This window comes from Rhinoderma darwinii, chromosome 8 (genome assembly GCF_050947455.1).
Source record: "Rhinoderma darwinii isolate aRhiDar2 chromosome 8, aRhiDar2.hap1, whole genome shotgun sequence".
In the NCBI taxonomy this organism is placed as follows: domain Eukaryota; kingdom Metazoa; phylum Chordata; class Amphibia; order Anura; family Rhinodermatidae; genus Rhinoderma; species Rhinoderma darwinii.
In genome coordinates this window covers 83,818,172-83,845,842 of record NC_134694.1, presented here as the reverse complement: position 1 = coordinate 83,845,842, position 27,671 = coordinate 83,818,172, and the positions used below count along the sequence as shown (strand labels likewise).

Sequence of the window (27,671 nt, the reverse complement as noted above, 5' to 3'; positions counted from 1 at the left end):
GAGTTGCTGTATATTCAATCCCCCTATTTAAAAGAATGGGTCTCGTTCGTTTACATAAGGGTATTGTATTTACAGCAATTTCTTCCCCACGGATAAAGTCTATTTCCTGGTTGTCCTCACACGTCCCCACTATGAGGACCTTTAGAGGAACGAGATCACAGCCCCCCTACAGCTTCAGCAGGCTGGCATGACAAAGCGACTCTGAGAAAGTTTCCCATTGTTTTTAAGCAGGTAAATACAGTGTAAAACCTCGCTCCTGTCACTGACATTGGAGCATCCCCCCGTCCCCATCCTTGTGAGTACATTGTAAACCCTGCTCACTTCACCAAAGCAAGTAGTGTGGGCCCAACTCCTATCACCACTTGGCCGCACTGCTGTCACATCCCCGGTGATGTCCCCTTCTCGCTTCCCTGCAGCTGGTACTAGGCCACCTCCACCATAGTCAAATTTGAGGAAGAGTTCATCCAGTTAGAAGCCTGTCCCACTTGGTCTCTAGTCCTTCATTATCAGAGTGGCTCTCTCCTCCGGCACAGAGCAGGGCAACAAGGGGCCTTTGAGGGAATCGGCAGCCGTCTCTGAGCTGTCTGGGGCTCTCCACTTCCCCCTCCTTAGGCTCGGAGAAGTTGCAAAGTTGCTTAATTTTTTTAAACTTATATTTTAGTTGCACTTTTGTAACAAAAAAAATGGTTGCAATGGTGGACGTAGAGATTAACAGTCTTCCGTTTATTTTGTATGCATTGTAAAGATGCTGACAATTTTGCTAGTCGGATGTGACACCATATTGCCATAGCCAATGAGATAGTTTGTACAAGAACTTAATCTCTTAATAAGTATGTGTCTGAATTGGTGCAGTAGGAGGTAGTGAAATGAGGTAGGGAAACCAGTCCTGTACATTCTTGATGGCTGATAAATTACACCTCTGAATAGAGAGTATGAGGGATGTGACCTGCATTCCTATTAATGACACACATGTATAGATAGATCCACCTTCTGGATGTGGGCAGAAACTATGTTACTGACTGGTCCCAACAGCTTCAGTCACACAGAACTTCACAAGCCTTCCTGCCTCCAAGAGTTTTCAATATACTTCTTGTTCTGCCGAGAACCTGCTGCCCAAGTATTCTCAATAGGCTTTACGTTCGGAAAAACAATTTGTCTACTGTCGGAATCATTGCCTCAACTCACTCTCCAGCCTGCTCCATCCTCTAGAAGATGGAATATACTTGGGGTTTTGGTGCTGAAAAATGAGCTGGTACTTCTAGAGGATGAAGAAGGAAGGGACCACCAAATAATTTGGAGAAAGCTGGATAACTTGTGAGATCTCCGTATACTTGGGCTTCGTGCCTTCTTTTCATGTACGTTACACCTTTTTAAATACTTAGAAAATATTTTATTTATATTTTATTATATAAGTTTAATAAACACACTGGTGTGTGTGTGTATTTTATGTACATTTTTTTTTTTTTTTTGTATTAGTGTCTTGTTATTGGGCCATGATAATATTATCTGTTTGGCCTCAAAAGTCCATAATGTTTACACTGCACTTTACACTTATTCATAACTCGCTTTGTCTCAATTCTAAAGTTTTCTTCTGCTCTGCTATTTCTGCATTTTGGGCCCAATGGGAATTGTGTTAGTAAGCTCTGTACTATGATATTGCACACTTATTTTGTCATTTTCATGTATGGCTATGATTTATGCTTTGAACTGCAGAATGTTATTTTATAGTTCAGTAAAATAGGATGAAGTTTGTTTGGCCAATTGGTAAACTTTTAGAAACAAAAAATGATTCTTTTCAATTGTATTATTATTATTATTGTCTCATCAAGACCTGCGTCCTAATAGGAAATATGGATGTCATTGATCGGGCCGACCCCTTTGTGAGCCCGGGCAGGGACCGCTAACAAAGAGCTTCTTTCACTCTGATGAACTTGGCCTGTTCATGTATTACATAGACCCTTTTAAAGGCTATGTGTAGAGATGTGTTGAATCACATAAAAAATTGTATGCAACTTTACTTGCACTGCTTATATAATTTTAATTACAATTTTTATCCTTTTTATTTATTTTTTAAAATGTCTAATTTTGTTATACAACAAATCCACACCGCTATTGTGTGACATTTAGTACTGCTGTATTCCGTATGTACCTGTCTGTTTTATGTGGATTTTTTTTATGCTTCAGTGATGTAGTTGGATGTGCAATGATACATGACACTGAAGGCTGCTGACCTTCCCTCAGTTGGATGCAGGTTATACGTACCAGAGTCCTAGCCAAGCTTTCCTTCATGCAGCGCACAGATACAGGCAGAGGGGCCTATTAGCACCCTGTACACTTGTCCTACTACCCTACCCTAGCTATGCTCCTGATGGCTACAATGTGTACTTTTTTTTTTCTTTGTACTAATGTTTTTGTTTTTTTTGTTTTTATATATAGGGTATATTTTTATTTTAAAGGAAAGTATTAATTTTATTATTTATTTATTTTTTAAATTTCGCAGGCAAAATCAGGATGTGCAGCAACATTTTCAGCAGAGATCCCCACACTACCACAGTCCCACCTCTTCTCTTACATCCTTGGGATCTCTGAGCTTCATACACTCCCCTCCACCATCAGGCATGTCACCGTCTCAACAACAGCTTCCCTCCCCAAGCCATGGGGAATTCTTCTCTGGGACACCACGGTCTCATCAAATATCCAGTCAGTTTCACCATGGAGATATTTATCGCATGTCCCAGACATACCTTGGTCAACAGCAGCAGCAACAGCCACAAATGGACCCTGCAAGACCTCCCCCATTGCCCTCCCCTTATTCCCATATGCAGGGTGACCCATTTGCCATTGTTTCCCGGGCTCAGCAGATGGTTGCTGTCCTGTCTGAAGAGAATAGGTCTCTGCGCCAGGAGCTAGAAGGCTGCTACGATAAAGTGGCAAGGTTTCAAAAAGTAATTATGAGTCATTGACGTTTATTTGTTTGAATATTGAGATAGTGGTGCCTTGTTTTATCATCTTTTTTTGTTCTCTTTATTTTATTGAGCATATGCTTGTTTTCTTTTATATCATTAAATGTTTGAAATTTGGGAAGGGAGGAAACAGGTGCAATGTGTCATTATAGAGGGAGTATTTAGTTGGCCATGCTCCTCATTATGTTCTCTTGGCACGTTTTAGATGGAGATGGAAATCCAGAGTGTCTCTGAAGCATATGAAAATCTTGTAAAATCATCATCCAAGAGAGAGACTTTGGAGAAAGCTATGAGAACAAAACTAGAGGGCGAGATCCGACGGATTCATGACTTTAACAGGGACCTTAGAGGTACTTGGCAGTGTGAAAATGTTTTAATTCTCTGTCAAAGCATGTTTCATTTTCTTATTTGCAACACAATAATGCCCGATTTTAAGACCACAACATAATAATCTGCACCCTGAAATTCAGATTCCGGTTTTCAAAAAGATCTTCTATTTTCATTAGTGTGGATTGGTGCACATGATCCCAAGCGCTATAAGACTCCCTGCACATGGGCGGTAATGCTGCATATTTTCCATGCGGATTACAGTACCAGCCATGTGGATGAGACTTGAACAAATTTCATCCACATGCCGTAGAAAATTTTCCACATGGAAATCTGAGCCTGCTGCTGACTTTCAAATCTGCAGTATGCTCATTCTGTTACGTACGTGTCTTTTCAATGAAGAAGCTGTAAAATCTGCTTTGAATCCGTAGCAAAATCAGCACGTAACAGATGTGGATTTTGCTGTAGATTCGCGATGGAAAGTTTGCAACAAATCTGCTATTTTTGTGGGTACCCTTAGGGCGGTTTCACAAAGCAATTTAGGGAATTTTTTTTTCAATTTCCTGTGTTTTTTGTTTTGCCATAAAACGCTGCAACCAAATGTTAGCCGAAAGTCTACAATGATATGTAAAACCCGCCACTAAGGCCTCATGCACACGACCGTAAAAACTCCCGTTATTACGGGTCGTAATTACGACCCGTAATAACGGGCTCATAGACTTCTATTGGCGACGGGTGCCTTCCCGTTTTCTCACGGGAAGGTGCCCGTGCCGTTGAAAAAGATAGAACATGTCCTATTTCAGGCCGTAATAACGGCACGGACAGTCCATAGAAGTCTATGGAGCTCTCGTAATGACGGGTGGCTACATGTGTGCACCCGTCATTACGGCAGCGTTGCTAAGCGACGTCAGTAAATAGTCACTGTCCAGGGAGCTGAAAGAGTTAACTGATCGGCAGTAACTCTTTCAGCACCCTGGACAGTGACTACCGATCAGTATAAACCTGTAAAAAATAAAAATAAAAGACGTTCATACTTACCGAGAACTTCCTGCTTCCTCCAGTCCGGTCTCCCGCCCGTTGCCTTGGTGACGCGTCCCTCTCGACATCCGGCCCGACGTCCTGGATGACGTTTCAGGCCATGTGACCGCCGCAGCCAATCACAGGTCAATCACAGGCTGCAGCGGTCACATGGACTGCCGCGTCATCCAGGGATGTCGGGCTGGATGTGAAGAGAGGGGCGCGTCACCAAGACAACGGCCGGGTAAGTATGAATTTCTTTAACTTTTATTACAGAAAGGGCTGTCCCTTCTCTCTATCCTGCACTGATAGAGAGAAGAGGCTGCCGATTAGTGCAGTGCTATTTTGCCGCCAAAAACGTGCTCGTAAATACGGGTGGAATACGCGTGACACCGGACCCATATTTACGGGCACGGGTTCGTAAATACTGGTGCAAAACGGGTGGAATACGTGTGACACCGGACCCGTATTTACGCCAGTATTTACGGGTGGGAAAAAATACGGTCGTGTGCATGAGGCCTAACACTGCTTTTTTTGTTTGTGCAATTTTTCTGGCATTTTGTTGCTTTTTTGTGGTCAGTGACATTTTTTCCCCCCAAAGAGAGCATGCTCTAGGTATGGTGTTTTTGTTGGTTTTGTTTTTATTTCCGTTTTGCACGTAGGCTTCTCTGTAGGACTTAAACGCCAGAAAAAAACGCATGTTATAAATGTAATGAATAGAAAAACACTACAAGAAAACACATTAAAAAAAACGCTTTTACCATTAAAAAAACAAGCTATAAAAATAACCAAGTGAAAGAAGCACAGGGGAGCTGTTTTTTTTATTTTACTTCTATAAGAAAAACGTAAATTGTAATGAACCTCACAATGCTGTTACGTAGACCGTTTAACCACCTGAGTTTAGCCTCATGCAGAAGTACCTGTGGTGACATGGAAACACAATACCATTTTACCCAGTAAAAAAACTCATTTGGCAACTAGCTTCATGGGTCTGAATATACAACTGTTGAAAACTTATATTGTCCTATTTAACAGATATTTTGTGAATTTTTGGGGGGGATTTCTTGAATCAAGTTACCATGATTTCCACTGTGGCTGAAGGTCAGAGGTCTGCATGTTTGACAGATTGCTGCAGGACCTCAGAATTCCTATTTAGGGAATCTAGAATTATTCCCCTAGGACACAAAACAGAATTTAAACATTTAAATAATTTAGGCTTCTAAAATGTTGCCTCCATCATTTTTTATATAGAAAAGGAGAATTCCGTTTGGATTTGTCACCACGGTAGTTGCCGAGCTGTTCTTATCGCTCCGAAAAAAGCAGTCTTTAATATGGCTATGTACTGTGCTTTCCTTTTATTATTCAGCATAGATAGATCATATATATATATATATAGATTCCACCCTATTCTCATCGCTTAAAGAAAAATCATATTTCACACCGCCGCAAATCTAACCAAGCAACCACCATATTCTATAACAAGTCTGAAATGATGTGTATCATGATTAAAAAGCTTGTACTTACACTTTACCTCTAGATTCAGACGGGCGTTTTTCACATCCGAGGTGCATCTGTGCTCTGCGGTCCGTGATTTCACGCATCCCCCGTAGACTTGAGTCTATGGAGGGATGCGCGAAAAAATAGGACATGTCCTATTTTCTCACGGACCCTTCACACGGTCTGTTGAAACAACGGCCATGTGAACGGCCACATTGAATTATATAGGTCCGTGTGATGGCCGTTGATTCCAAGGCCGGCACACGGACGTATTACACGTTCGTCTGAATAAGGCCTAAGTGCGATGACCTACAGAGCTGCAGGCATGAAAATATCACTGCACCCATAAATGAGCTGTGGGAATGCTGGTAATTGAATGAATGGCTTTTCGGAAGTGATGTTATTGGGAGGATTTGTAAATTGTTTGGGTGTTTCTTGTATTAGAGGCCCGTCCTTCAGCAAGAAATTTTTTTGCATTATTGTCATGAAATCGCCACTCCCACACAAATAGAGAGTCCTCTCTTTTTAATCTGCGTATCCTATTAGACTTATAAAGGACAATGGCCATCCAAAGCATGCAGCGTAATATTCCTTTAAAATGTAGTGGACCCTTTCTTCTACAAATTAGGTCATTTACATGTGCATTTAGCATGCATGTTGGGAAATCTCCTGATGTACACGCGAAAAGTGTCCATAGGGTTACATTAGCCCAATGGAGGCCGAGAGAATGTCCTTTTGGCCTCAGTCTACATTATTTCAGTCAACCGGATCTGGCAAAAAAACATAAATCTGGCGGTATACAGTTTTTTTTAAACATGAGAGCTTATGGGTGAAGTTATTCCACAGGCATCCGTTCAACATATACATCATGATCTTTTCAAAAGCTTTCTATGATGTACCTGTTAAACGGACCCCATAATAGCCTATGGGGACAGATGCCTGTGACTGATGCCTAACATTGGCATCCGTCGCCCATAGACTAACATGGCATCTGTTCAAGGTATACGTCATGAGAGCTCATGACATATCTGTGAAACGTACCCTGTAATAGTCTGAGTGGCATCTATAGTCTTAGTGACAGATGCCACTGTTAGGCATACGTCACAGCCAATGTTTAACGTATACGTCAGGAGCTTTTTTACCTGCAGCTATGCTAAACGTGGGCCAAAAACATGATGTGAACAAGGCCCTACTTTTATGAATTCAATCAATATTCAAAGAGGTGCATGGTGCTGGATGTCTGCGTCTAGAGTCTTTATTCTAATATATCCCAAGTGCTGATCTTGGGGAGCTGGAGGAAAGTGGGAGTGTGTTTGTTTACACAGGTGTGGTCTACGTATATACATCTGGATGTATGGCATGTCAGTGGACGAGTTGTAAGCATACCCTATGAGTTAATAAATCTGTTCTTTTTTTTTCTTTTTTTTTTTTCTTTTGTCTTGTTAAAGAACGAATGGAAACTGCCAATAAGCAACTTGCAGCAAAGGAGATTGAGGGATCAGAGGACAACAGGAAGACCATATCCCAATTACTAGCACAGAGTGAGTTCCCCACTATTATTCTAGCTCTCTGTTGTTATTTGGTGTCCATGCTATACCCTGTGCGCTTAAAGTTGAATTTGTGTCATCTTTGTGTATGTGTTTTCCAATAATTATAGATCTGTACAGGGGAAGTAGCTGTCGCTTGATCCTTGTAGCTGTAGTGTTTTTTACATTGTGGCCATTGAGATGAATGATCGTCCATGCAGGGCAAAAGCCGCTGCTTGTTACTGGCTCTCTGCTCTGGCTCATTGAGGGGGGCCTCAAGCGGGGGACCCACCTCTGACATCCATAGGGCATATGGACAAGGGTTGTCCCATCAGGCAGTAACGAAGGGTAGCTTGTTAAAAAAAAATTCTGGCCATTTTTGGGAGTATATGAAACCACATTTAATTCTCAGTTTGTTTTCCGATTTTCATGAATGGGCAGTGTTAAAAACGACAATTAAAAAATGCTCCCTTTTTCTATCTGTAACAAATTAATTGAATAAAGGGCATCATTGATCAATGTCGGTCAGTATGATTGATTTAAAGGGTCCCTTTCATTTCATGCTATGGAAAGGAAGTTTGTGGAAAAAGCCCTATGGCACACAGCCCTCACCCCACACACGTGTATTCATGATCTTGTGCCCCTAAGTAATATGAGGACGATGTAAGAAGCCGGCTGTATTGCTGGTGAAAATTGATTCCTTCCTTTTAGACAGTACAAATGAAGTGTAGACAATGATTAGGGTTTGACGGAGGGGGCATTTTCCATTCTATATTAAATGTTTTGTGGGAATTTGGGTTAAATGTCATTGTGTTTAATAATTTGTAGAAACAAAGGGTTTATAAATTCCTTGTACTGATGTCTGAATTTGTGGTTTGATTTGTATGTTTCTTCTTTGCTTCATCTGGCTCCCTTGCGTTTGATGTTTGAGGCTTTCATCTCCTTTTTCCCACCCTTTGGAAGGAGGGGTGAACTTGTGGTTCCTTGTATATAGCCAAGCTTTTGAAAAATTAAAAGAATTTCCAGCTAAAGTAAAGTAGACCATCTTTTTAAAACCCAGCTAGTTGTTTCAGCAAATTAAAGGTGTTTACATATTTTCTGTGGGAGTTGTCTCATTTCTCTTTTAAAACTAAATTGCTGTAGGTGTTCCCTTTCTTAATACCCAGCAAGTTAGTTTGCCTTTGAGAACTCTGAAATAGAGAGATGTTTTATTGTAGTTTTAAGATCTGTAGCAGAGCCAGACCAGAGAACTGCTAAGTGTCATCGCTCTGGTGGACCAATGCCCACCATGTAATACTACATTTCTATTACCACTTCAGGGGAAATGTATTGCCAACAGGAGTTTCTCCCACATTGCAGCTGATTGCCGCCTGTTCAGATTCTGAAGCTTATGGCAATCGGCTGACTGAAAAGGGGGGTTGTTTTTATTTCCCAATGTTGTCATTTTCTATTATGTCAATAGGTATCAAACAGTAAAAAGGCCAAGTACGGCTATGGTCACATCTCGTTTTGGCCCTACGATTAGCGTGAATGTTTGGAAAGAGTGTCCTTTTGGCCACTGTTTGGCTTGTATACATTAACCTTTGCTTTTCTATCCTGAGGGATCCCACAAAAAAAACATAAATATCCTTATTAAGACATTTTATTTTTTTCTTTGGGGCCTATGTGACGAATTCTACTGTGTGGCATCCATCACAGGTATACATTAAATGTATACCTTGGGGAGGTTTCCCAGGGCTGCTCTGTATACAGGATACAGAGCAGCTGTATCTCAAAAAGTAAAAGGAATTTTTCATAAAAACGATTTATAAAGTTGCACAAAACACACTGACATATATATATATAATCTCTTTTCAAAAGTTTACATTGCTTTTAACTTGACCTGAACAAACAAGAGGTTTGTTCCTAGTTCTTCCACTTTCACTAGATCAGCAGTCATTATCAGCTAACCTCAATTATAGTAATTAAAACCTCTACTGCAGAACAGCGAGACCCAATGTTCTAAACCTTCTGCTGCAGAAATTCAGATACATTGATATACAGTATATCACAATATAAAGATAGAGATATTTGTGTAATATATAATATCGATCTAGATATGTAATGTACCCCTAAAAAAAAAAAAATATCTTCCTTTGGCAAATTCTCTGCACTGCCATTTTCTTAAAGACGGTCAAAGAAAGTCACTTTATCTACAGCTTTTCTCTTCTGGTCTCCGGTCCCTAAAGGGGTTGTTTTAAAGTAGATCCATCATCTGTTCGTGTTGGGACAGGTCCTCTCTATTATTGGCCCAAACAACACCCAAAAAAGTATTGTGCCGTTTGGCTTACAGCGGATAACTGAGAATACAGTGGACTCCGTTAAATGCGCTGTATTTATAAGGGGAGCATTCTCATACTCCTCCTCACCTTTTCCCAGCAGTGACTGACGGCCGCCATATATCTGCAAGTATACATGGCAGCCGTTAAATCATTAGCGGGAGTCTCCTCATACAGCGGATTCTTAGCTAGGAGTCCTCTGTTTTCTTTGTAAGCTGCTGTTAACCAAACGGCACAATATTATTTTTTTTTGCGCTGTTTCCGCTAATAGTAGCGTGTACCTGTCCCAACCACGCATTACACGGATAGCCGGTCATTTGAATGGCTGCCATGTCAGGTAATATGTCTGGACAGAAACAGGTTCTCCAGCCATAACAGCTGATCAAGGGGAGGTAAGACCAGCCGGAATTGCAGCATTCAGCCGGCTTCCTGAGACAGCCCCTTTAATGCATTTTTGTAATTTTTAACTTTATCTTGTTTTTTTTGTTTTTTATTGGCTTTAAACATCATATCATCAGGTGGAGGATATTATAATTCTGGTTTCCCACGGCTGCTCTCATAAGCCAGTAAAGACAGCAATTAGTTGTCTCATCGTTACACTTTCAGTAGATGCACAAGGATGAACGCGTCTTGTAGAGATCATTACAAGTGGCAGGCTTTACTTAAGTCTTGTTCACGTGTAAACCTTTGCCCTGATTCACCTTCCTCCCTCCCACAGCCTTGTTTCAGGAATGCAGCACTACTGGTCGTTCAGGGACTGGGTGGTAATGGCTGCAGGGACTCTTGTTACCAGATCCTCTGATTAGTTATTGTTACCAGTCACTTACAATGAAGCAATGTCTGTCATTTCACCAGACCGGCTCTGTCATAATCTTATCCGAAATGAAATGGTTACGTCTGTGCCATGCTTCCTTTTTAATTCCTTCCTCTCTGGCTTTCTCTTGTCAATATCTTAGTACTCTTTTTAATATTTCTATTTTAATTTGTTGAAATTCCTCTTCCTCTAAATTGGGGCTTTCCAGGTGATTGCTTTACCTGGAAAATTCCATAAAATCCCTATTACGACGTCCCTTTTATACCGGTGTTTGCCTTTTGTAACACATAAATTGTTCTCTCCATTTGGCAACACAGGTAAACTAACTTTACCAAATGTTCACAAGAATAATCTTTTATTCTTTTAGGAATATTAACCATTAACCTGATTAATCTTTGCGAGACTAATGAGCTGCTCTCACAACTTTATGGGATATGGATATGCTATAAATACCCCTTTAACACAATTATTACTGTGCACAATAGAAAAAGCTAATGGCAAATTTGGCACCGCTACATAACACTGAATAGATTGCTGGAAATAATAAAATGAATATATTTATTCTCAGAGGAAGCAACGCCGCAGTAAACAGTCTCATATTTTGGCCTCTCTCTGTATTTTGGTCTGAATTTTTCTTCAATATTCAGAAGCCTAAACCAAGGAGTGGAATATAAACAGAGAAAGGTATAATTCAAAGAGTTGTAGCTTTTTCCGTATTTTGGATACCCGCATGATTTGGATACCCTCTAGAACTAGCCATGAATAAGAACACAGATCGTGTTCGAAACGCGTAGCCTCCCTCATTTTGCCATCTAGACCACCTGGTATTGCGTTCCTTCTCCTATGTTTGTTATTTTATCGCTCACGTCTAATAAAGTGGAAACTGAGTTTCCTTTTACCACTACACCTCGCTGGATCCTACCTCTCTGTCTCTCAATTAATCTTTCGTCTGACTACATAATACGCCCTTTTTTTTCTCTCTGGTTTATGCCATGAATAGCGCTGTGGACTATGCTATTCTAGTTAAAAAGCAGCACAAACCTGACAGAACGTAGACTATCACTGATAATCTAACATTGGGTTAAATAGTGTGACCACACATAATTCTAACCTATAGAAGCGATATTTCAAACCGTTTGTTACAGGCAATGGTTTTAAGGAATTGAGGGTGAGGAGGGGGCAATCGCCTGGTATACAACTGTGACTGGGTTTGTGACACAAAGGACTGGACTGCTTATATAGAAACCATAGTAAGCAGCTCCATGCTTGGAACCTTGAGCAGAGATATGGGGTATATTCATGTTCTCACAGTAACTAACTATTATACAGTATATTCGTGTAGAATCCCCTTCAAAATGTGCCAAAACTACCCAAAACCCGTGACAAACATTATATATTGTTTACACTTTTAGCTAGTGTTTTTTGATTTTTTGCCTTGCAAACTGATAAAAAGTACTTCGTCAATAAAAGAAAAGGTTTTCCATTTGCAGATGAATTATAATTTTTTTATTTATTTGGGTACTTCAACAGTCGAGTATGAGTATCCAGTATGGGTTACACAGTCATCAAAAACCTCCCTTGTATATTTCGTGCAGCATAAGGCATTTTCTTGGTGAAACTACACCCACTTTTTTCCCTGTTAACTTTTGTTTCTGTCATTGATTTATGCCCTAGAGAATTGTACAGAAATACACCCATCTCTCCAGCAACGCCCAGATGTTTGTTGTGCATAGCTGGGAATAGAGGGATGTGGGTGATGTTGTTTGTAATTACTTTTTAACTGAATGAGTCAATGGATTGGCACTAGCAATGAGGGAGCGACTGCAGGAACAATGCCGGCCATAGATTGCTGTGCTCTCTGTAGAAAAATACGAATATTCTGCATTAGAGGTCAGAAAACTGTCACCAGGACAAACCCTTAACCTCAAACTAATTTATGACTTCTCTGGTGATATCTGAACTTTTTTTTTTTTAAGGACTCTATAAAATATCACAAGAAATATGGGGAAAAAGTAGCATCTTATTCAGATAACTAGCAAAGAGGCTGTCACATTCAGGATTGGCCATCAGCCGTAATCGACAGTGAAGAAAAATGATAGCACAACTGTGGTTTCTCCATTAAATATTTCATCACTTCATGGATAAGCAGTTTTCTATGATTTAACACTGTTTATAGCGTAATATCAATTCTAGCGGCCATGAATATGAGAAAATGTGGCATCCTGCAACTCAAGCGTCACCGTCTTTATAATGAGGAAGGTCCTAATACTGCAGATAACTTCTGCCTCCTTATCCATCTTCAGTTTGACCTCTTGGACTGAAGGACAGTACTCTTTCTACCTGGAGATGTGTAAGAAAGTGTTTTTCTCATACATTATCTGAATTTTCAGACAAAGATCTGCAAAGAGAGAAAGAGAAGCTTGAAATGGAGTCATCCTCCTTACGTTCTATGAACGAGGACCAAAGAAGGCATATTGAGATCCGAGACCAAGCCCTAAACAATGCACAGGCCAAGGTGGTGAAGCTGGAGGAAGAAGTAAGTTTGAAAGTCTAATAGTGTTGAATATATATCTAGTATATGTGTCCTAAATGTTATAACCTTGTGGTATCTTAAAGGGTAACTAAACGTTTGACAAACTTCTGACATGTCATAGTGACATGTTAGAAGTTTTGATTGGTAGATGTCTGAGCGCTGAGACCCCAACTAATCGCTAAAACTAAGTGGTAGAAGTGCTCAGTTTCTGCTCAGCCTTTTTTCGGAAATCAATGTATCGGAGTACAGACTCAATAGAAAGACTATGAGCCCATACTCCGATACATCGGCTTTTTTGAAAAAGCCAAACCGAAACAAAGGGTCTGAGCGCTCGCACTAGCACTTCTGCTGCTTCGTTTTAGCGATTGGTGGGGTCTCAGTGCTCGGACCCCCATCAATCAAAACTTCTGACATGTCACTATGACATGTCAGAAGTTTGTCGAACGTTTAGTTACACAATTATATTCAAGATAAAAGTGTTACAGAGGTCTGCACCATTCTCTTAAGGCAAAGCATTGGACCAAGTTTATCTAGTGGATATATGTCAATCGTATGACGTTGTCCAGCAGATATCTTTCATTTACAACACACCTTTAGTTAAACCTCATTTGGTTTTGTTAAACACATGTCCTGACGACGGTAGTCTCATTCTTTGTATTGACAGCCAAACCTATGTAGTCTAGTTTTTGCAATGGAGTCAAGTCAGTGCAGAGCAAAAAAAGATCAGTGTTTCTAAAGCAAAATGTTATTACATGAGCTATATATATGTCCAGTTGATCACATTCTTCATTTGAGCTCATCACTCCTTGGCGAGACCATGTCTACCACGTTAGTGTTATTCACTATAAAGAGATGTGCATAGGTCTGCAAGTCCAAGAAACGTGGCTTTGGTCTACTTTAATCATGTGCATAAACATTTTAAGTGTTGGTTACTGGTTAGTTAAAGCCCTGCTTCTCCTCACCCTACACATTCCACAACAGTTTTACCACTCATGCTTCCGTAAGTGGCTCAACATTCCCAAAACTCTCAACCCCCGGCTTCTAATGATGCGCAGATTGCCAGATTTGACTTTAACTGCTTGGTTTACCCATTACATTCTGAAGTTATACTAGAAATACTTCATACTCTGCTGGGAGTCTGGGCAGTGTCTGGGAAAGGAATTTTCAGTAAATGAAGATGGAACATTTTTTTAATTTTTTTTTATTTTCTTGTTTTACGGTCTGGAAAACATCAAGCACTTTGTAACATTCTGAAGAGAGTGGAACGTTACTGATCCGACTAGTAGGACAACGCTGCTGCATACCTTGCGCACCTTTCCTTATGTACTACTTTATCCTCAGATTAAACTTACTGCAAGAAACAAATACAGCTTTTAAAAGAATCTTATAACTAAATTGAAAAAAAAAGCTCAAATAAATTACTTAATACGTTGAAAAAGCCAGTATGAAAACATAGCATTTCCTCGGTTGGGGGTGGGGCACATATCATAAACTGTTTAAATGCTTTTAAGCACATCATTTTATTCATTTTGACATAATAATCTAGTGTTTCTGTTAGACTAACAAAACAATTTAAGAAAACCATAATAGCTTAAGTTATAAGTGCATTGCCTGGCGTTTCCAGTGTTTATGTGGCACCCCTACTAGTTGACTGGTACAACGCTGCAGATGAGGGTGATTTGATATGATAAAGTCAAAGGTATCCAGTATATTCAAACACGGCAAAATATAGTTATTTGCTGCAAGGGTTAAACTTCCACATTTAGGGGCATGTTCTTGGCCATCGCCTGTGTTTTGCCAAGTGTGATGACAATTATGACTCTGCGATGGATTGGCATTTCTGGCCGACCTTATACCATAAGAGGTATCCTGAGCAGCAAGTATAAACAGAGGGGATTCCTCTCATAGTTCTGTCAAGTGAAATCTAAAAGAGACGCGGCTTGGCAAGGGCTTAGGATATACTAGATTCTTTACATACTAAAATTGTACCATAAAAGGCTTGAGACTATAATGTCAGAACATTACCGGTAATTTCCTTCATTACTTTTTATTCTAGTTCTTCTCTGGGCTCCGGACCCACGATTTAAACATGTGATGTATTCAAAATACCTTGCATAGCAAACCGTAACATTTTGATGATCATCAAGAACAGAGCAATATAGAATTTATACAAGCAAAGAGTGTCAATTATAAGTCAGACTTTGTTTCCATCTAGCAGGGCTACGGGGCAATGCGGAGCGGTACTAGCCAAGTGTGGGGTGCGTGGGAACACTTCCCATTATTGCGATTTCAGTGTTGGAATTATGTTTAATCCTATTCTTCTATCCTTGTAAGAGAAAGTAATACAAAATAATTGAGCTGTACTATACTCCAAAAAGGGAATTTTTGTAACTGTTGCATTAAGGGCATAAAGGGGTTAAGGAAAACTATTCTCATCTCTTTGAAATGTGACCAAACTGGTATAGTGCTGCTTTGCCTCCCATATAAGCACGTATGGACAGGTCTCCTAAGTGACTTTATCATTCACCTGTTGTGCCAGTATTCGGATGTAGAATATCTACAAATATCTGCAAAGACCCTGTCCACAATTAGGTTTTAGACAACTGTTACTTTAAAATAGTGATGCCCAACTGGCAGCTCAGAGACCAAATGCCACCGTAGGCACCAGCAGAATCTGTCTGGGTACACTTCAGTGACTTCCCCTGGTTAACCATTTGTGGTGTGTGGTTCATATTTGGGAAGAGCCACTGTAGCCCAGGATTAGTTTGCTAGAACGATTATTTATATAAATACAATATATCGCAAAAGAATTGTGGAGAGTCAAAAAATATATATTGATAACATCCTACAGTTAAAATGTAATTGAAATATTGAGTAACTTTGTCTGGATTTTGAGTCCCAAAATGTTTTCTCTAATTCTGTACTAAGCCAATATTCAGAATTCTCATGATTTCCTGTTAGAGAGCAATGCATTGTGGGAGATCAAATGACATCTGGTCAGAGTGAAGCCTTTACTTCACATGTCCGACAGTGGAGATAAAATGTTGTCCGTTTCCATTGGTAACCAGCAGCATTTTCAAAGTAGCTAATTTTGTGAATAGACAAAAATTTAAGACATTGAATAACTAGAAAGTTGGCCAAAAAAATAAAAAAGCAAAGTTACTGATATTTTTATGTAGATTTAAACTTTATGGAGTACAGAAATAGTTCAGGGGATGAAGAAAGCGATGGCTGATGGCCATTTTGCGCAGCGAGCTGCACCATCACAAAGGGAGTTTTGTTAATGTCACACTCTTTGTTTCATTTCTAGTTGAAGAAGAAGCAGGTTTATGTTGACAAAGTAGAAAAGATGCAGCAGGCCCTGGTTCAGCTCCAGGCTGCCTGTGAAAAGCGTGAACAACTGGAACATAGACTACGCACCAGGCTGGAAAGAGAACTGGAAGCTCTACGAATGCAGCAGGTACCCCCAGCTGAGTTTTCTTCATATTATTGATTTTTATCCAGTCCATTTTAATAATAAAGCTTTAGGGTATGTTCACACGGCTAACAAAAAACCTCTGTAAAATACCGTGCTGTTTTCAAGGGAAAACCGCTTCTGATTTCCAGCCGTTTTTTTATGCATCAAGAGTTTTTTGATGGGTGTTCTTATCGCCGCTTTTGGAGCTGTTTTTCTGTTGTTCGAATGAAAAATGGCTCCAAAAAATGGCTCAAGTGACATGCACTTCTTTTTTTATGTGGCATATTTTTACAAGCCGTTTTTAACAACGTTCGCGTAGAAAATGTCGCGTGTGAAAGGAACGCCGTTTTTCCCATTGGAATCACTGGGCACATGTTTGGAGGCGTCCAGCCCACGTATTTTCAGCCGTTTTTCGGGGCGTTTATGGGCCAAAAAAACGGCTGAAAATAGGCTGTGTGAACATAGCCTTAGGCTTACATGCACATGACCGTTTGTATTTTGCGGCCTGTAAACAACGGATCTGTGATCCATTGATGCGTTCTGTGTGTTAACAGTGTGTCCTCCGCAACCGTTCCGTATGTTCCATAGGTTTTCACATCACGGGTGATACCGAGCTGCAAACAAGTCCAAGTTTTCCGGCTCTCTCCCATGGCCCGCACACAGATCGGTGGAGACCACGGTCATGTTCATGGGGCCATTAGAAATGAATGGGTTCGTGTGCGATCTGTGCTAACGGATAGCACGCAGACATAAAACAATGGTCCTAACAGAAGACCAATTCGCACCAACTAGCACTTGCAATAAAAAAACAAAACATTATTGTTACATATTTGTATAATGAAGAATTTGCTGCTTCAATTTAGATCAAAACTTTTTGGGATGTGCAATATTTTGTCTCTCTTTTCCCTTCTTCGGATTACATGGTTTAATTGAGCCCTTTTTGCACTCCGTTTTGCCTTTTGAGTGGCGCTCACCATCTCTTTGGTTTTTGCTAGTGTTGTATCATGCCCTATTGGTCACCACTTATTTAAAGAGTGTTTTTCACATTAAACCTTCACACATTCATATAGAAGAAAAAATAAATAAATGTCCTTTTAATGGAATTAACATCTGAACAAGTCCATCCGCTGAAGAGTGTTTCTGATGAACTTTTGCATTTCTGATTTCTGTTGCCATGTGTGGATTTATGTTATCAATTTGGTTGATTCAAGCCTGTTATGAGGTATATATTGTTGTACTCTGTGATTTGGGTCTATATAAGGTCTCAATGTTCACCCTGCACCCAACAGAAATCGGAAGGGAACAGGTCATGTTGTCGTCAGAATCTCTCTTCAGGTTTTGGCCCTGTAACATCAGTCAATCAATCGAATCTCCGCATACAATTAAGGCAACATATTATTTTTTGGGTAGATCTCCTTTCTAGAGCAGTTTCCCCACCCAAAAAAATCTCTCGTAAATAAGTCCTTGAGTTATCCTTCTTTATCAGGTTGGTAAAAATTCTACTAAGCTATTTCTTAGTTATCTGTTTCTGATAAAGCTGTGTGACTACCAATATGTCTGCCATTACAGCACCCTCAGGGGTTATCGCCCAGCTTTTGTAGAGTCCTAGACTAGACATATATTACGTTTTGCAGTGATGCATCAGCTGATGCCACGCAGACCCTGACCTCTATACAGTTAACTGCTCCACTGTTATAAGTCACTGAAAAATATAGATACCATTGGTTTGTTTTAAAATATATATTTTTGTATACAGCGATAGATCAGCTGATCCAGAACTGCTGTATAACTGGGCAGATATGTCATTTAAAGTATTAGGTGGTATAGTCAAGTGACCGCTCGGCAGTTTCCATCAGTGTCATAGCGTTTAAAGGGAGCAACATGGCGCGTGCTCCACCACCATTCCTCCTGGCAGCAGGCTTGCACCTGGCACACGGGACTCCGTTTCAGTCAACGGTAGGGGTTCTGGCGGTCAGACCGCCCCCTGCTTTATTAGTTATCACTTATCCAGTGGATAGGTGATAACTTGTAGTAATCAGAATACCTATTTGAGTAAACTATTTGGAAGACCACTCCACAATATCAGTATCACAATCCCCATGTATAGTTTGTGAATCTGTTGTGCAGTTAAAATTGTTTTCTACATACTCCAATTTTACCTGATGGTAAGTTATTTTGGGCAAGCTAAAAAAAATCCTGGTCTTTTGAAACAAATCACAAATTAATTTGATGGAATTGCAATGACCAAATGTTCCTGGATATCTTGCTTGTTTGGTACAAGCCGAGCATGAAAACTGTTATCAGTTTTCGGAAGTGTGATGATAAAAACCACTGTTTAGATTTTAATTGCCTGTGGTTCTCCAGCTTTTCTGAATGTTTCTCTTTGTATTCGGTTATTATCATAGTACACATACACATTACATTTACATTGGCCTTCATATTGCAGACCAACAGACGCCCCAGAAATAGCCAGTATAATTTTAGTTCTTTCTTTGGCCCAAGCAAAGTGCTGTGTGTGCACATTACTCAGATTATTTGCTCAGTCAGGTCATTGCAAACCCCCAGCCTTCCAAGAGTCCTGCTAAAACTAGCAGAGGTGAACTGTCCAGCGAAACAATCGCCTTGTTTGTGTGTTGCGTCCAGAAAGAAAACGTAATCCCGCTCCCCTCACGCTGCTTCTTCAAGGACTGGACTTGTCAGCGGAGTTCACTGTATCTTGTGTGCTTATATGTGGAGAGGACCTTTTTTGTCTCTTCTCTATATCAATGCTTTATTGTTCTGCACTCCATTACATTATATGATTACCTCTGCTGTATGGTTGGAGATTATTTGACTCTTTCCCACTTTAGTTTCTACTGGGGTCTGATCAGTGTCCATTAGGATCCGTCGTAATAGTGATCTGTCACAACGTCATGGCTTCCGTTATAAACTAATACAGAATTGTCAGATCTGTAAATATCAGGGTCCGAATGCAAAACTAAAATCACCACAAATGGAAATTATTTTAAGTGTCCTGTGCACCAGAAAATCCACCAATGTTAATAAAAATTGTTATAGTATTATATTAATTGGTAGTTCCGGATGCGTACAGAAGCAAGGTATTTGTGTATTTCACACGTGTAGCAACCATACCTAGAAAAGGTCTACAAAGTACTGTAGCTTATTTCAGCTGTATGTACTATAATTCATGTCTTACACAAGCTCATATGCTTTGTTACAGCGCCAAGGAAACTCTCAATCCACCAGCGTTTCGGAGTATAATGCTGGTGCCCTAATGGAGCTACTCCGGGAGAAAGAGGAGAGAGTCTTGGCCCTTGAGGCAGACATGACCAAGTGGGAGCAGAAGTACTTGGAAGAGAGTGTTATGAGACAGTTTGCACTGGATGCTGCTGCTACTGTGGCTGCTCAGAGGTGAATATGATTAGGTTTTGTGAGCATGGTTTTCCAAATAAAAAACGATATTTTGTTAATTTTCAGCAAATAATATCCCTCTAAAATAATCTAAGTAGAGTAAGGCCGTTTACGGAACTATGCATGGCCTCCTATGTTTTCTTTTGCTGCTATATAGCTTGAGAAGTCAACCTAGAAGCTTAACATTTTTTATGTAGTTTCCGTATCTAAACTTTTTGGGATTTTAATTTTTTACCTTTTGTTGTCCGCTTCACAACAGGACATTCTAGTGAATAGTAGGCTGTACTTCAGCCCTACCCCTTGTTACTAATTGCTATCAAATGGAAACCTATGTAGCGTGGTTCATCAATATTTGGATAGGTTAGATTATTATTAGTAAGAGAGTATTAACTGGGAGAAGGCTGAGGTCTAGTGAGAGAGTCAGAAAAAAAACGACCCAATGTAGAAGTTGAGGTCTGAGGCTTGTTAGGCTATGTTCACACGGAGTATTTTGCCGAGTTTTTTGACGCGGAAACCGCGTCGCAAAACTCGGCAAAAACGGCCCGAGACCGCCTCCCATTGATTTCAATGGGAGCCGTCGGCGTCTTTTTCCCGCGAGCAGTAAAACTGCCTCGCGGGAAAAAGAAGCGACATGCCCTATCTTCGGGTGCTTCCGCCTCTGACCTCCCATTGACTTCAATGGGAGGCAGAGAAAGCGTATTTCGCGCTGTTTTATGCCCGCGGCGCTTAATGGCCGCGGGCGAAAAACGGCGCGAAAATCGCCGTGGAAATCGGCGTGCAGGGAGAGGAAAATCTGCCTCAAAGTTCCAAACGGAATTTTGAGGCAGATATTCCTCCCCCAAAATACTCCGTGTGAACATAGCCTTAGAATGAAGCCGGCGGAATAGATCACTGAAAACCTTGCTCAAAGCTACTTTTTCCTGTTTTGGGTGAAATTTTCCTTTTCAGGCTTTGCACTGTCCCCTTTTTATCATTAGGGAGGTTTTTATTCTCACACGGTGTACGTTCTTTAATTGGCAGCCTGCAAATCCTAGTCTCTGCTGATGTAGTGACCTTATAGGCCGTTCTTTGGTGTAATGTGCATTCTCCCCTTATCTTATCTCCTGGTGTGCTCTTCTCAGGACTCTGTGTTGGAATTTACTAGTTATTTCAGGGACATGGCTGTTTGAAGAGCTGAAAGTTGTAAAACAGCATATCTGGGTTCTGAGCCAGCTAGCGTAAGCAAAATCCTTAACGCTGTGTGCTCCGGGTATGTGCACTTGCTATATTTTCTGCAATGTACTTGAGCAATGTTAAAAAAATAGCAGTCAATTCTAAATATTTGTTGCCCAAATCCGTAATTCCCAACCTCTTCACCGTAGGGGGACATTTTGTATCCATGTTCAGAGAACATCTACATTGAGTTTGGCGGGAGCCATAAGAATCCGTCTTCAGCAAGCATCATCTAGTTGTGGCCAAGTGTCACCAGAATTCTAGAAATTCACAGTAGAGGCGGTATGCAGCACAACTGGGGATTTAGAACTTCATATGTGGGGGAAAACTGAGCTCCGTTGATCAAGTGAAGTAGTGGTACTTATTTGAGGACATGAAAGACAGCTTTTTATTCTGGCCAAGGTTTGTTGACTGCTTTGTCTGGCCCCCTGCTGAACAAACTTGGGCAAAGTGAGATCAGTTAGTCTTCCTAGTCTTCCTATTGTAATAATTAGAATCTGAACCTTGACCAGCCTCCATGTAAAAAAACTTTCACTGAATCATGGTTGAGTAGCATAAGTGATAAATGGTACCTTACGGTGTAGGTTAGTTTTTCTGATCATACCCAGTACATAAGATAGAAAATTTGTCAAACATAGCAATAGATCTATGTCCCGATCTGTGGGTATGTGGACCTACTAGACAGCGCGGCTGAAGCGGAGTAGCAGCAGGCCAAACAACATTCTATACAAAGTCCTAGTACAAGGGTACCTTTGATAGTCCAGACAGTAGCAGAGGCTTAGGCACAGATGAAACTTGAAGGCGGATGACGCCACACGTGGCGGATGATATCCGGCATGGCAGATGACACCAGATGTGGTGTAAGAAAGCAGGCGTGACAGGTGGTACAACACGACTCTAACACTGTAAGGCGAGGAACAAATACGGCACGGGATACAGGTAGCAGGGCACGGGAACACTGGGAACAGGATAACACTAAGGCCACATGCACGCAGCCGTGCCTGTAATCACGGCCCGCAATTGCAGGCACAGCCGCGGGCCGCATTTCCAGGCCGTTTTCCCATACAAAGTATGGGAGCACGGCCCGTAAAATACGAAGAATAGGACATGTTCCATAATTCCTGGCACAGTTCTACGGCACTGACAGCTATCCGTAGCGATACGGAGAGGTGTCCGCGGCCAATAGAACTGAACGGGTCCATAATTGCGGGCCGTATTACGGTCTGCAATTACGGAGATTTTTTACGGTCGTGTGCATGGGGCATAAGGGACCATTTGCTAAGACTAACATGGGTATACACAACAACGCTCCGGCAAGGACTGAAAGGGCAGAGCCCTTTTTATAGTCTAGGGTGATTTGGGCTAATTGGTGATATTTTTCATGTGAGCGCACTGGCCCTTTAAGGCCGGGCACAAGCGCGTACACTAGAGGATGCTGCAGAGCGGAAGGGAGTCCATGGCCGCGGCCGTCGAGGGGTAAGTCGGTACGACGGTCCGCGGCCGTGGACATTACAATCTACCATTGTCTGAAAGAAAATGAGCATTTTTAAACAAACCTGGAAGAGTCCGTTGAGCTCTAAAATGCATTGCTGTATTTTTGCATGCCAATTTAGAAGTCCGGTTCGACATTAGTCCACGTTGCTACAATTCTTTTTTGCTGTGGTCTCCAGCATTTCACAGTTGTATCCAACTAGGTGAATAGAACCTTTTTAACATTGTACCCTCCTGTTGATCCAGTACCACGCACCAGTGCAAAAATGTTAGTATGGTTTCCCACAACACTGTTGCCTGACTGATCTTTCTGTCCATGTACTGTGTATGGCCAGGTATGCTTCTGCTTTCCAGACTTACGGTGTCCTAGGAGCCAAGTAGCACCATAAACTCAAATATGCTTCTGAATATCCTTATCTGTGCAGTGCACATAAAAAATACTGTATACCCAGCTTAGCCTTTATACTCCCTATATTTTATACTCTGCAATTTACCAATGTCTTGTATCCTGAATGGAAGCTGTGCAGTTTTGGTAACTTTTGTTTTACTTACACACATGTTTATTTCAGGGACACCAGCTCAATTAGCCATTCTCCTTGTTCAAGTTTTGATATCACTCTGGAAGCCCGTATCCAGAAGGAAGAAGAAGACATACTTTTGGCTAATAGAAGATGTGTAGACATGGAGGGAAGGTGAGGATTATGGGACACTTGCGTAGTAAGGCGTCATGCAAACGACCAGAAGGATTTTTACTGTCCATAAATACGGATCTGCAAATATAGATGCACATCTGTAGCCGTCCGCAATTATGGAAGCGCCCATAGACGTCAATAGGCGGGTACGTACCGCAATTGTGGACAAGAATAAGACAAGTTCTATGTTTTGTGGATCATATCTACGGCCCGGACACAGTCCAGTAAATACATGGAAGGTGTCTGTGGCCTATAGAAACGAATGGGTCCGCAATTTCATCTGTAATTACCTGATCGGCAATTACAGATGAAAACTATGGTCATGTGCATGGGGCCTCACACCTTGGAATTATCATTGAACACCTTTCCGCTTCACAGACCAATAGGTATCTGATGCACTCTTCCTAACATTTCCGTTAACTGTAAAAATCTTACCACCTTATTGAAAACAAAATGAGTCATATATTGTAAATGTTAGAATACCAAATGTGGCTTAAAGCTTGTTAGATTTAGGATTGTATGTGCTGAATAAATGTATGGCATTCATCTTTGTTAATAATGATGATCGGTTTTCTGTATTCGACACCGTTCTGAAATAGTCTTTACCATTTGGTTCTGTCAAGGACGATTTCTAGTATAAGGCTGGGTTCACACACAGTTTTTTTGCAGGCGTAAATTCTGCCTCAAAATTCCGTTTGGAAGTTTGAGGCAGATTTTCCTCTGCCTGCACGCCGTTTTTCGCCTGCTGCCATTGCATTGAGCGCCGCGGGCATAAAACGCCGCGAAATATGCTTTCTCTGCCTCCCATTGATGTCAGTGGCGTAAACGCCCAAAGATAGGGCATGTCCCTTCTTTCTCCCGCAAGACAGCTTTACTGCTTGCGGGAAAAAGACGCCTCCGCCTCCCATTGAAATCAATCGGAGGCATTTTCGGCCGGTTTTTGACGAGTTTTGCGGCGCGGTTTCCGCGTAAAAAAGAACTCTTCAAAAAACTCTGTGTGAACATACCCTAAGAAGCCCTTGCTATGAGTTATAGTAACAGACACAAGCTAGTTCACCAAATTTGTGGTAAATATTTTCTGTTTCCCAAGATCCACAATCAAAGCTTATCTGTAAAATATTAACTAAGTATAAATGTGAAGATGTAAAACCTCCCTCTTTAATCTATACCAGGATAAAGACTCTTCATGCTCAGATAATTGAGAAGGATGCTATGATAAAGGTGCTTCAACAGCGTTCTCGTAAAGACCCCAGCAAGACTGATCAACCATCTTCCATGCGCCCATCAAAGTCCCTTATGTCAATCTCAAATGTCAGCTCTGGACTACTCTCTCATTCTTCTACACTCAGTAGTACACCCATCCTGGAGGAAAAGCGAGAAGACAAGAGCTGGAAAGGCAGCTTGGGTAAGATGCCATGTCATGTATTGTCATATATAGTTGGTTCACTAGGCATAATGGGGCAGATTTATTAAGCTGCCTAAGCTTTAGATAGCATCAACTTAGACCAGGCAGATGGAGATGCGCCAAATTTATCACAGTGGCGCACGCTATATGATAAAATTGGTGCATCTTGCTAGACACGCTAAATAGTTTTCTTTTCCTTATACCAAATCTTGGTCGGCTTTGGTTTTGTTTGGTGCGTTATTAGCCATGCCCCTTCCCCACTAAGTCACGCCCCCTTTTCTGGACGCCTTTTTGAATTGTCTAGTGAGGTGCAAACATCTTTTCTTTTATATTATATATGAAGTCTAAAATTATATGCGAATTATGCACATTCTGGACACATGTATATAATGGGGATGAGTCACTACTGGTGGAATACGATTGTATTTGCAGCATAATTAATCTTCTGCTTGTACTTTATGGTCATTTATTTGTAATGGAAAACCCAAAGGGGAGATGGGTGAGATGGCATATTCTATTAGACATGTTTTATGTATTTTTTTTATTTGTTTGCAGGTGTTCTCCTAGGAGCAGAATATCGCTCAGAGTCAATCTCATCCACTCCCTCACCTGTACTTCCATCCACACCCCAACTTTGTGGACATTCAAAGACTGGTAGCAGAGATTGCTGCACACAGACAGATAGAAATAATGAGCAAAACAAAACTCCTTCAGTAAGCGTATCTCCAGGCCCGGGGAGGCTGGCCACTCCGAGTCCCATGTATAGCTCTGAGAAAACAGGTCAGTGTGAACCCCATAATAACTGTCTTTTATACCGTCAGTCAGCACTGTCACCGCTAAGGGCAGGGTAGCAATTATTTTATGTTGCAAAAAATACTATTGCCTTACTTTTGTGTTGCCAACTCTTCTTCTGCCCATAGCTGTACTTTCAGATTCCCCAAGACATAAAGTAGTTTAAACACCTATGTGACACAGGTCTGTTTGGATTAATTGGCTATGATAACGTGGAACTTTTTTTACTTTAATATTGAAATAAATATTCTTCCTTTCCTCTACAGATTCAGCTTTTCAGTCCAGCACCTTGGATCGAAAAAATTCCATGCCGTCCTTGGGCCAAGATCTTACTGATGGGGAATTGGTGGAATATCTTATATAAATAAGATATTTCTATTTTTTATTTTAACTATTATGGTATTTATAGCAAGATCTACCCCAAACATATTTATACATATTTGAAGATTTTTTTTTCCAGTCATGCAGACTTTTTATATTTGTAAATTACATGAATGCCTTTTGTACAGAACTGAAGGGACCCTTAGCGTTGGAAGTAATCTATAATTCTTGGCAGAAAGCGCCTATGACCGATTTTCTCTTTGTAGCTTAAAGCACATGGCCTATCTGCTGGCAGAGGACTTGGCACCCAGTCTTGTTGGGGGATACATAGGCGATCATTTGTCTTTTGAATGTGGAAAGAATTTAATAAACTTAGTTCCTCCGGCAGCAGCATACTTTCTCATGTTGCCGCTCTACTTTTTAAGAGAATGAAAACATGTACCAGCTTTTATATCATGTAGATGGTAAAACATAAAGAAAACCTATGATATATGGCCTTTTCGGCAGAGGTCCAGTTTGTTAAACAACAATAAAATAAAACAAAAAACTTTTATACTAGAGAGCATGTGACCACTCCAGGTGAGCATGATAGTGACCACTCCAGGTGAGCATGATAGTGACCACTCCAGATGAGCATGATAGTGACCACTCCGGGTGAGCATGATAGTGACCACTCCGGGTGAGCATGATAGTGACCACTCCGGGTGAGCATGATAGTGACCACTCCGGGTGAGCATGATAGTGACCACTCCGGGTGAGCATGATAGTGACCACTCCGGGTGCGCATGATAGTGACCACTCCGGGTGAGCATGATAGTGACCACTCCGGGTGAGCATGATAGTGACCACTCCGGGTGAGCATGATAGTGACCACTCCGGGTGAGCATGATAGTGACCACTCCGGGTGAGCATGATAGTGACCACTCCGGGTGAGCATGATAGTGACCACTCCGGGTGAGCATGATAGTGACCACTCCGGGTGAGCATGATAGTGACAACTCCGGGTGAGCATGATAGTGACAACTCCGGGTGAGCATGATAGTGACCACTCCGGGTGCGCATGATAGTGACCACTCCGGGTGCGCATGATAGTGACCATTCCGGGTGCGCATGATAGTGACCACTCCGGGTGCGCATGATAGTGACCACTCCGGGTGCGCATGATAGTGACCACTCCCGGGTGCGCATGATAGTGACCACTCCGGGTGAGCATGATAGTGACCACTCCGGGTGAGCATGATAGTGACCACTCCGGGTGAGCATGATAGTGACCACTCCGGGTGAGCATGATAGTGACCACTCCGGGTGAGCATGATTGTGACCACCCCGGGTGAGTATGATTGTGACCACTCCGGGTGAGCATGATGGTTCCTCATCCTGCATTGTGAACTCCATCTAACATTCCAATGTTGTTATTACAATGTGAATGAATTATAAACCTCTTACCTAGAATGCATGAACATATATGTGTTAGCACAGAAAATTATTTGAACAGATATGTCTATAGGAGTTTACTGAAGGATGTGTGTTTTTAGGATGCACATAAAGAGACATTGAGTGTTGTGTATAAGCAAATACTGGGGCTCATATATGGAAAAAAATTGTTTCCAATGGCAAAGCCTTAACTTGCAAACAGTTGGAATCTGATTTGCTATAGACAGAACCATTGTTATGCACACAGTGGTTCTCTGTGATTCAGAAGGTGATTGCTTTTAATAGGGTAATACGATTTGCTGACCTGTCTGTTGAACATGTGAAAAAGTCACATCAACGGGAGTCCAGGAGTTGTGATTACACAGATGTTAGAATCCTGGCATCTATCTCATCATGAAATTGTAACTTTGCCACAGATGCCAACGTTGGGTGTTTTCACCCATTTTTCAAGGGTTACTAAT

At 41.2% G+C, this 27,671-nt stretch overlaps 1 protein-coding gene across 1 annotated transcript in view; it reads left to right on the top strand.

The window, feature by feature from the left end:
• The window catches only part of AMOT (angiomotin), a 63,319-nt gene extending 36,349 nt beyond the window's left edge, over window positions 1–26,970 (top strand). Inside the window, exons 4-13 of the mRNA XM_075835839.1 lie at window positions 2,501–2,945; window positions 3,169–3,313; window positions 7,253–7,345; window positions 12,853–12,998; window positions 16,306–16,455; window positions 19,673–19,863; window positions 23,136–23,258; window positions 24,431–24,663; window positions 25,219–25,443; window positions 25,722–26,970. Coding sequence (XP_075691954.1) covers window positions 2,501–2,945; window positions 3,169–3,313; window positions 7,253–7,345; window positions 12,853–12,998; window positions 16,306–16,455; window positions 19,673–19,863; window positions 23,136–23,258; window positions 24,431–24,663; window positions 25,219–25,443; window positions 25,722–25,819 — 1,849 coding nt within the window. The 3' untranslated portion in view covers window positions 25,820–26,970. The remainder of the gene's footprint in view (window positions 1–2,500; window positions 2,946–3,168; window positions 3,314–7,252; window positions 7,346–12,852; window positions 12,999–16,305; window positions 16,456–19,672; window positions 19,864–23,135; window positions 23,259–24,430; window positions 24,664–25,218; window positions 25,444–25,721) is intronic.
• Window positions 26,971–27,671: the final 701 nt, after the last annotated feature.